Genomic DNA, 10,947 nt, shown 5'->3' on the forward strand with positions numbered 1-10,947 from the left:
CAGGCTAGGGGTTGAATCGGAGCTGTAGCCCCTGGCCATCACCACAGCCACAGCAATGCCAGATCCAAACCGCATCTGCAACCTACACCACAGCTCATGGCCAGATCCTTAACCCATTGAGCGAGACCAGGGATCGAACCCACAACCTGATGGTTACTAGTCAGGTTCATTTCTGCTGAGCCACAATGGGGAACTCCTTTAAGACAGTCTTGAATTATGACCTGTCCCCGAAGCCTGTGTGTAAGGAAATCAGGGCAAGCCCCCTCCTCCCCCACCCGCCGCAATATCCGTACTTTCCTTCTTCGTAGTTCCGATAGCAAACTACAGATGATTAGGGGAGAGAAGTATTGGTTAGAGGATTTTGGTTAGAATTCATGCCAGCTTTTCCTCGGGAGGCAGGTTACTTTGCATATCGTGATAGGAGTTTGGGTAGCATTATCATAAGTTTTTTTATATCGTTTGTTGTATGGAAAGGAGGCAGAAGTTTAAAGGAAAAAAGCCAGCGAGCTCTTCTTACCTTGACTTGTCCAGCATGCAACCTTTTACCTAAATCCTCTGGGCTTTTCCACGAAGACTCTTTGGAGAAGGGTATGATCCTCATAAGAGAACCAACTAACCCTCTTCTCCTTCTAGAATGCTGGGCTTGGATCTGGTCGTGCGGGACGACAACGGGAACATCTTGGACCCGGATGAAACCAGCACCATCGCCCTCTTCAAGGCGCATGAAATGGCCTCGAAAAGGATTGAAGAAAAGATCCAGGAAGAGAAGGTACGCTTCCTCAATGTGCGGGCTTTTTGGCCACAGAGGTTACATTTTTGCTTTTTTGGCGACTCCACTGGGCTCGAACCAGGAACCCCTTTTGTTTGTAATGAGGGAAGGGGCATCTGTGACGACAGAGGTGGAAATGCTGTCTAGAAAATCATCTCCTGGGAGTTCCCGTCATGGCGCAGTGGTTAACGAATCCGACTAGGAACCATGAGGTTGCGGGTTCGGTCCCTGCCCTTGCTCAGTGGGTTAACGATCCGGCGTTGCCGTGAGCTGTGGTGTAGGTTGCAGACGTGGCTCGGATCCCGCGTTGCTGTGGCTCTGGCATAGGCTGGTGGCTACAGCTCCGATTAGACCCCTAGCCTGGGACCCTCCATATGCTGTGGGAGCGGCCCAAGAAATAGCAAAAAAAAAAAAAAAAAAGACAAAAACAAAAACAAAACAAAACAAAAACAAAACAAAACAAAAACAAAAAAACAAAACAAAAAAAAAAAGAAAATCATCTCCTGGGAGTTCCCGTCGTGGCGCAGTGGTTAACGAATCCGACTAGGAACCATGAGGTTGCGGGTTCGGTCCCTGCCCTTGCTCAATGGGTTAAGGATTTGGCGTTGCCGTGAGCTGTGGTGTAGGTTGCAGACATGGCTCAGATCCCGAGTTGCTGTGGCTCTGGTGTAGGCCGGTGGCTACAGCCCTGATTAGACTCCTAGCCTGGGAACCTCCATATGCCGCAGGAAGCGGCCCTAGAAAAGGCAAAAAGACAAAAAAAGAAAGAAAAAAAGAAAAGAAAAGAAAATCGTCTCATTTTAGAAGCAAGATCTAATAAAAAGACTAAGGCAGCTGTATATGTTCTGACCTGGAAAGATTGCGAAGATATATACTAAGTGGAAACAAGCAAGATGCAGAACAGTACATATAAAATGCTATTTGTGTTTCAAAGAAGAATATGCATATGTCTCTGCTTGCCTAAGTGTAGCCTAACTCTGGAGTGAAGAAACAAGAAATTGACAACTGATGGATGCCTCTGGGGAGAACTGGGTGGGAGAAAAGTCTCATTGCCCTATAAACTTCTGTAGTGATTTCCAAAATAAATAAAATAATATTTACAAATAAATTGTTGGAAAGATTTTGAAAATTGTAATTGGACAACAGATAAAAATTAGAAAGTTACAGACAGAAAAAGAGAAAAAGGAGTTCCCATCGTGGCTCAGTTGTAATGAACCTGACTAGTATCCATGAGGTTGCAGGTTCGAGCCCTGGCCTCGCTCAGTGGGTTAAGGATCCAGCATTGCCGTGAGCTGTGGTGTAGGTCACAGACACAGCTCAGATCCTGTGTTGCTATGGCTGTGGCGTAGGCCAACAGCTGTGGCTTCAATTTGACCCCTAGCCTGGGAACTTCTGTATGCCACAGGTGCAGCCCTTAAAAAAAAAAGGGAAGAAAAAAACAGAAGTCACCTATATTATGACTGCCCAACCATACAGATGTTTTGATTTGTATTCATTCAGTCTTTCTGTAAGTAAAGGCTTCTGCTTAGTTTTCTTCATTTTGTACGTTTTATTTCTTTGGTACAGTTAAAATATTTCACCGTGTTTCTGGATCTAATGGCTAACCCTCCCAAAGGGTGGACCAATCCAGTGGAATCTTATTTGCAACGAGAATTTTCCTTCAAAAGAAGGATCATCACGGTTTTTATGCTTTTTTATCTTTTTTAATTTTTTTTTGCCTTTTTAGGGCCACACCTACAGCATATGGAAGTTCCCAGGCTAGGGGTCGAATCTGAGCTGTAGCTGCTGGCTACAGCCACAGCCACAGCAACGTGGGATCCAAGCTGCATCTGCGACCTATGCTACAGCTCACGGCCACACCTGATCCTTAACCCATTGAGCGGTGCCAGGGTTGAACCTGTGTCCTCATGGATACTAGTCATGTTTGTTATAGCTGAGCCACAACAGGAACTCTGCTTTTTTATACTTTTGAGGTTCACTCAGAAGCCATTGTGGGAGATGAGAAGTTTTTTTTTGGCTACTCCTAAGATATGTGAAAGTTCCAGTCCAGGGATTGAACCTGCACCATGTGGGAACTTCTGAGATAAGAACTTCTTGATGCTACCAAAACCATGAGTTATCATAATCTTTAGGTTTATGCTCTTTTTTTGTTTTTTAGCCTCATCTGAGGCACACGGACAATTCTGGAGAGGTGATTGAACTTGAGCCACCACAGTGACAATACCAGATCCTTAACCACTAGGCTCCCAGGGAACTCCTAGATAGATACTGTTTAGACAGCATTTAATGAATTACTTGGGCTCAAGATCCTGCTCAGGACTGCTTTGATTGTCTAAATAGTCATGATTATATTCTGCTCACTCTGTCACTTGTCTCCTAACATATACTCTTCTCAGTAAGTGGTTCTCCATTTGGGTGGTAGTTATATCTGCCCCTATTTGTGGTGGTGTCTTTATGAGTGTTTTCTATTTGCTGAAACCAGGATGCCTTTCTCTCCTGTCCTCTGTGTTCAGTCCATCCTGCAGAACCTGGACTTACGGAGCCAATCCATCTTCAGTGCTGTCCACACCTACGGCCTGTATGTCAACTTCAAGAACTTTGTCTGCAACATCGGGGAAGATGCAGAGTTGCTCATGGCTCTCTATGACCCGGACCAGTCCACGTTCATCAGGTAAAGGAGACCCACGTTGTCGGCCGTCAACCTGGCAAAAATACCCCTTCCCATAAGAATTTCTTTGCTGGGTTTGAGAGGGAAAGATAGAGAAGAAAGGAAAGATTTCTAGGGAATAGAGAATAAAGTCCTTTGGGTTGCTAACCCTTTGCGAATGATTGCCGAAACAGTGCAGTAACGTTCATGCACCCCCTGGACTTTAGAAATCCTGTCAAACTCATCAGACTGTGGGGATAGGAACAAAGAATTAAAATGACCATAGGGAGAGGGGCAAGGGAGGGATGAATCGGCTGAACACCGAGGATTTCCAGGCACTGAAACTCTTCTCTATGATGCTGTCATGGTGGGTATGTGTCATTATATATTTTTCCCAACCCCCAGACTGCCCAATGCCAAGATGGACCCTCAGTGTAAACCGTAGAGTCTGGGTGATGATGTCGCAGTGTAGGTTCAGTGATTATAGCAATGACTATACTGCTCTGCTGGGGGCTATTGATAAAGGGGGAGGCTATGTGGAGGGAGCGTATGGGAAATCCAAACTTTCTGTTTAACGTCACTGTGAACCTAAAACTGCTCTAAAAAATAGTCCATAAAATTTTAAAGACTTGAGGAATGATAGTAGGCTTTGTTCAACTCTGTAGTTAGGCTACCATTGAGCAGCCAAGAAAACATTTATTTTTGAATTAAAAGTAATTGCTTGGAGTTGCCATTGTGGCTCAGTGAAAGCGAATCCGACTAATATCCCTGAGGATGCGGGTTTGATCCCTGGCCTTGCTCAGTGGGTTGGGGATCTGGTGTTGCCATGAGGTGTGCTGTTAGGTCCCAGACAGGGTTTGGATCCCACGTTGCTGTGGCTGTGGCTGGCAGCTGTAGCTCTGATTTGGCCCCTAGTCTGGGAACGTCCATATGCCGCAGGTGCAGCCCTAAAAAAAAAAAGAAAAAAAAAGTAATTTCTGACAAATTGTTTAGTTCTAAAGCTTGGGATGGATAAGCAATGAGATCCTGCTGTATAGCATAGGGAACAATATCTAGTCACTTGTGATGGAGCATTTGATGGAGGATAATGTGAGAAAAAGAATGTGTGTGTATGTGTGTGTATATATATATATATATATATATATATATATATATATAGCTGGGTCATTTTGCTATACAGCAGAAATTGACAAAACAATGTAAATCAACTATAATGGAAAAAATATCTAAAAAAAAAAAAAACCCAAACAAAAGAAAGCTCGGGAGTTCCCTGGTGGTACAGTGGGTTAAGGATCTAGTGTTGTCTAGATCCTACTGCTGAGGCTTGGGTCACTGCTATGGCACGGGTTCGATCCCTGGCATGGGAACTTCCACATGCCTCAGTTGTAGCCAAAAACAAAAAACTGAAGTCTTATTGGTGGTGTGGATTCCAGGGGGTGGGCTTGGGATGGTTCTTATAAAATGATACTCTTTTTTTTCTGTTTGCTTTTTAGGGCCACACCTGTGGCATATGGAAGTTCCCAGGCTAGAAGTTGAATCGGAGCTACAGCTGCTGGCCTATGCCACAGCCACAGCAACGCCAGATCTGAGCCGCAACTGTGATCTACACCACAGCTCACAGCAGTGCCAGATCCCCGGCCCATTGAGTGAGGCCAGGGATGGAACCCTAATCCTCATGGATATTAGTTGGATTCACTTCCACTGCACCACAACGGGAATGCCATAAAATGATATTCATGATTCAGCAATGCTGGAACTTTTGAGATGGAGGGAAGATCCCCAGATAAAATCTGGTCAAATCTACTGGGTCTGTGCCCATCTTGACCAGTGCTTCTCACGGGGCCATATGGTGTGCCTCAGGGAGCCCAGCTGCAGCCAAGAGACCACACGGTGGTCATTGATGTGGTCTCAGTCCTGCCTGATGAATTTCACTGAGCTCTTCTGGGCCGCCTTTTGACCCTGCTAAATCTATACTGAGAGCAGCTTCCTCCCCAGGGAGCCCCTCACTGAGCATATTTTTTTCCTTCACCAGTGAGAACTACCTGATTCGTTGGGGCAGCAGTGGAATGCCCAAGGAAATAGAGAAGCTCAACAATCTTCAGGCGGTCTTTACCGTGAGTCTTCCATGTCTTCAGTGAAAGTCTAAGCCCTTTCCATTGTTTACGATATGCACGGATGCACGTGATAAGTCTATGGAAAACTTAAAAATTGAAGACTTGAAAATAACAATCATCAGAATCCCCCTGGCAGGAAACACCTGCTCATTTATTTAACAATGATTTATTGAGCACCTATTAGGTGCCTGGCACTGCTCCAGGCACTTGAGATACATCCGGAAACACATCAGATAAAAATGTCCCTGTTCTCAGGAAGCTTCTTGTCCCAATGGGGAAGACAATAATGAACAATAATCAGAGAGATAAGTACATTGTGTAGAATGTTAGAGGTCACGAGTGCTTTGGGGCGAGGGGTGGGGAATTGCTAGGCAGGGGGAGGGTTGCTGGCTTAAATAAGTAGTTCAGGGCAGACCTTGGGAAAAGGAGACTTTGAGCAAGAACTTGAGGGGGTGAGCTATGCAGATAAAGGGGGAGCACATTCCAGAGTTAGGTTATAGCCCAGTCAAAGACCAAACGAGACTTTGTTGTTGGCTTATGTTTTAAGGGACCTTCCTCCCCCTCCACCTTCTTCCACTTCCCCACGGAAGGCGTTGTGCAGTTGTATATGGATCAAAAGCCAGGAAATTCATCGGGCTGTCGCTTGGGGCCTAGTGACTCTCTTTCTCGTGGGCTAGAAACTTTCTTGATGTTTTCTTTTTTATGACATCAGTTCTTGAAATGCCCTGGAGCTATTGCCACCTGCTCTGAGCCGCCTTGAGGTTTCCCAGCTTCCCTGAAGCCTATAGGAGACACTCTCTTCCTTTCCTCCCTTTTTTGCTTCAGCCACACCCATGTTTTATTTCCATATTCTCTCACTACTCTTCATGTAAGAAAAGCAGAGGCTGCCAAAGAGCGCCAAAGGAAGTGATAGGAAGGAGCAGCGGTTCCAGGGTAGGCTTTTCATGCATTCCCTCATTCATTCATTCATTTACTTACTCACTCATTCATTCATTTCTCCTCATTGTCATTCATGCCTTCTATGAATCTCCCACACCTAGGACAAGCAGGGTCTGATCATTGACCCATCCAGTGACCACCACCTGGTAAACATGCACAAAAATGAGCCTAGAATTCTTCCCCAAACCTCTCCCCAACACATGGAGTATTTCCTTGATTCTGAGATATTTGGGGGTTTTTTTTCCCCTAAAATTCAAAGGTATTTATCAGTCAGTGTGTGCATTGTAAAAAAAAAAAAAAAAAAAAAAAAGTTCTTTAAAAAGGTATTATTGTATGCCATAAGTTGGGCCTTAAAAAACAAAACAAACAAAAAAAAATATTATTGGATTAAAAAGGTGTAGTTCATAGATGCAGTGGAATACTACTCAGCCATAAAAAGGACAAATTAATGCCATGTTCAGCAACATGGATGCAACTAGAGATTATCCTACTAAATGAAGTCAGAAAAAGACAAATACCATATAATATCACTTTTATGTGGAATCTCAAATATGGCACAAATGAATCTATCTACAAAATAGAAACAGACTCATAGACATAGACTTGTGGTTGCTAAGGGTGTGGGAGGAGAGAGTGGGATGGACTGGGAGTTTGGGGTTGGTGGATAGAAACTATAACAGTAGATGCAAACTATTACATTTAGAAAGGATAAGCACTGAGTTGCTACTATACAGCCCAGGGAACTACATCCAGACTCTTGGGATAGACCCTGATGGAAGTTAATATAAGAAAGGGAATGTATATACATGTATGATTGGGCCACTTTGCTGTACAGCAGCAATTGGCACAACATTGTAAATCAACTACACTTTCACCAAAAAAGGCATTATTTACTCTTTGGTCTGTCTTCTCATCAGCACCATTTTAGAAAAGCTGCAGTTCATCCTCCTTTCCAGTTAAGCTCTTCCTATTTGCAGATTTCATGTCCAGCCTTTTCAGTTCAATGAAATGTGATTAATTCCTTGGTCATTAAACATTCTACAGAAACTTCACTTATAAATGATGGCATGTGTTGTTAAATAATGTCAGGGTGCCACAATCTATGGAGTCTTTATCTGTCTATTAACAGAAGCCTCATAAAACCTTGAGTTAGAAATTCAAGGGTGATGTTCTCATCGAGGTACATCCCTGTCTTGGAGACCTGCTTAGCTAGAGTCGAGGATGGATTTGGAATGATTGTTTAAAAAGTAATTCTTGATGCAGTAAAGAGGCCTTGGACAGCTACTGCATGAAAAGAATTTGAAACGCAGTTAAATCATTCCCAGTGTTTAAGTGAATGAGATATGTTATGTCACACGTGGGTTTCCTCGCCCATCCTTACGAGTACAAACAGGCGTCAACCATGAACCACAGAAGGACAGAGACATTCCATCGACACATTTCTCATTAATCAACACATACCCAGAAGCTCTCAATGGACACCTCTCATAAAACATACATAACTATGGAAAGCAATGCCGATTAAATTTCTGTGTTATAGTTGCCTCGCAGGATTATGTGGAAGAGGAAATGAATTATCATATCACTAGCAAGTGTGGATACCCAATAAATGCCACTGTCTTGCAAGTTTTATTTTCATTTGACACTGAAAGGCATCCAGTGCTCAGAGAAGCCCTGGCAGGATAGAAAGCAGTGGCAAATGACCACATTTTAAAATACCCAACATAAGCTGGAGACTTGAGATTGAATATGATCTAATTTATGCATTTGAAGTAGGAGCTGGGGAATTTTTAAAAATAATTTTTTTGAGTACCGCCTTTTTCTCTGATGCTGTGATAGTTCTGGGTGGGGGAGGAGGGAGGAGAGTGAGGTCATTGTGCTATTTCAGCATTAGGAAGTACACTGTGGACGATGTTTTATTGTCAGGTGACAAGAAAAGAGACATAAAGGTGGCATAGTGACGCTGTGTGACCTCCATTTGTGCATTTTCCGCCCCTGTAGGACCTCAGCAGCACAGACCTCATCCGGCCCCGCATCAGCCTCGTGTGCCAAATTGTTCGGGTCGGCCACATGGAGCTGAAGGAGGGCAAAAAGCACACCTGTGGACTCCGAAGACCCTTTGGAGTGGCAGGTACAGGAAACCCCTGGGATGGATGTAAAACAGTGCAGCCGCTGGGAAAGAAAGTGTGGTGGGTCCTCAAAAAAGGATAACAGAGAACCTAGCATCCAGCAGCTCCCCTGCTGTCTACCCATAAGAATTAAGGATCGGGCGTTGCCGTGAGCTGTGGTGCAAGCCACAGACGTGGCTTGGATATGGCGTTGCCGTGGCTGTGATGTAGGCTGGCAGCTGTAGCTCTGATTGGACCCCTAGCCTTGGAACCTCCATGTGCCGTGGGTGCAGCCCTAAAAGGACAAAAGACAAACAAACAAACAAAAAAGCAGGTTCTCAAGGAGATATTTGTACAGCCGTGTTCATACCAGCATTGTTCACGGTAGCCAAAAGATAGAAGCAACTCAGGTGTCCACTGATGCGCGGATGAATGAACAGAATGGTATATCCATACAGTGGGAGGCCATTCATCCTTCAAAAGGATGGGAATTCTGTTCTATGTTTCAACACGAAAGTACCTTGTAGATATTACGTTACATGAAATAAGCCAGTCGCAAAAAGACCAGTACTGCACGATTCCATTTATACGAGGTAATGGGAATGGTTACATTCACAGAGACAGGAAGTAGCCTGGCGGCTCCCAGGAGCGCCAGGGAGGAGGCACTGGGGAGTTAGTGGATGACGGGGACAGAGTTTCAGTGTGGGAAGGTAGGAACATCTGGAGGGTGGACGGCAGTGTTGGCTGCACAACCATGGGAATGTCTTTCCTGCCCCACATGATATATTTTTAAAAGGCCAAAATGGTAAATTTTATGTTATGTAGGTTTCCACAGTAAAAACAAACAAACAAAAAAAAATAAAGGTAGGAGTTCCCTGGTGGCTTAGCAAGTAAAGGATCCAGCACTGTCAATGCTGTGGCTTGGGGGTCACTGCTGTGGTGTGCATTTGATCTCTAGCCTGGGCATGGCCAGGAACAAAGGAAGGAAGGAGAGAGGGAAGTGGGGGAAGAAAGAGGGGAAGGAAGGAAGAAAGGAGGAGAGAGAGAGAGAAGGGAAGGGAGAAAGAGAGAGAGAGAAAATCGGGAGGAAGGAGGAATGGAGACCCAGAGACAGTGCAGGATGGATTCGGTTGTCAGTGTGAGCATCAGACACACTGCATTGACGGCCTGGAACCGCCAGCTGGTTTTTTTGTGGGTGCTCTGTCTTCAGCTAGACGCCACCACCTCTGTTTCTCCCTCACTGCCAGCACTGCGTCTGGTACCCAGCAGGCCCTCTCAGTACAGCCTCCCTGTGACTGTTGGAATCTTCCCTGCCTGTGGCCACATAGTGATTTTAATCAAATAAGATTCTCCCTGGACGGTGGTTTGCCCGTCTAGGAAATGTACTCTCCCAAGGCACCATTGTGCCTGTGACGGCTTTCAGAGAGGGTCCTTGGCTTAAATCAAACACCATAACCTTCAGGGAGGCCCCTGCATGTTCCTCTGGAGTTTGTTAAATGGAAGAAATAAATTTTTGGTCTTACATGGACATTTTGGTCACTAAAGGCATGTTGAAAGCCATCAGTGAAAGGCCATAATTCTGCTTTTAGTACAAGGGCCCAGAAATGTTGTCAGGGTTGCCCCGTGGGTATGTGGATGCTGAGGCAGCCTCTGTATCATCCTGGAGGCTGTGTGAGCATCGTTCATCCAGTGAACGGGCCTGCACCCCACCTGCTCTCAAGGTTGGCCAGGCTCGGCCTAGAGGGGCAGCCTTGTTTCCTGATAATGAATGAAAATGGAATCCCAGGAAAAGCAAGGAGCCCTGGACTATTTAGCCTTCTCTTTGGTGATTCATTCTTTGGTAAAAGATTTAAGGCACATTCAAGGTCATTGTCCTTCAAATTGGAACAAAGAGATTTGAACATCATGCTTGAGGCTTTTATTTGCTCCTTTATTTCAGGGTGTGTATGTGTTTGTGCATCTGTGTGTGTGTGTCCATTCAGGAAGTGACAGGTGGTGGGAAAGGAGAGGAGACTAGTTTACTCTGACTCTTAATGCTGAGCATCAGCAGAAGTCAGGAGTAACTCAATGATGTCATTTGCAAATGAACTGCCTCCTTGGGGGACACAAAAAGAAATTTTGCAACTATTTGTGTGTGTTTGTGCAGTGTTTTCCAGGGTCTCTTTTTTTTTTTTTTTTTTTTTTTTTGTCTTTTTAGGTCCGCACTCACGGCATATGGATGTTCCCAGGCTAGGGGTCTAGTCAGAGCTATAGGTGCTGGCCTGTACCATAGCCACAGTAACTCCAGATCCAAGCCTCGTCTGCGACCTACACCACAGCTCACGACAACGCTGGATCCTTAACCCACTGAGCGAGGCCAGGGATCGAACC

General features: G+C 44.9%; 1 protein-coding gene across 2 annotated transcripts in view; it reads left to right on the forward strand.

The window, feature by feature from the left end:
- The window catches only part of DOCK5 (dedicator of cytokinesis 5), a 238,966-nt gene that overhangs the window by 112,791 nt on the left and 115,228 nt on the right, over nt 1-10,947 (forward strand). For both annotated transcript variants that reach the window (XM_084997723.1, XM_084997722.1), the window contains exons 7-10: nt 634-769; nt 3,283-3,440; nt 5,449-5,530; nt 8,471-8,600. In XM_084997723.1, coding sequence (XP_084853849.1) covers nt 634-769; nt 3,283-3,440; nt 5,449-5,530; nt 8,471-8,600 — 506 coding nt within the window. The remainder of the gene's footprint in view (nt 1-633; nt 770-3,282; nt 3,441-5,448; nt 5,531-8,470; nt 8,601-10,947) is intronic.

The sequence above is a fragment of the Sus scrofa genome, chromosome 14 (assembly GCF_054392235.1).
Source record: "Sus scrofa isolate SSC_HxYL_T2T_F1_AM1 chromosome 14, Sscrofa_HxYL_maternal_Yorkshire_Landrace_v2.0, whole genome shotgun sequence".
In the NCBI taxonomy this organism is placed as follows: Eukaryota; Metazoa; Chordata; class Mammalia; order Artiodactyla; family Suidae; genus Sus; species Sus scrofa.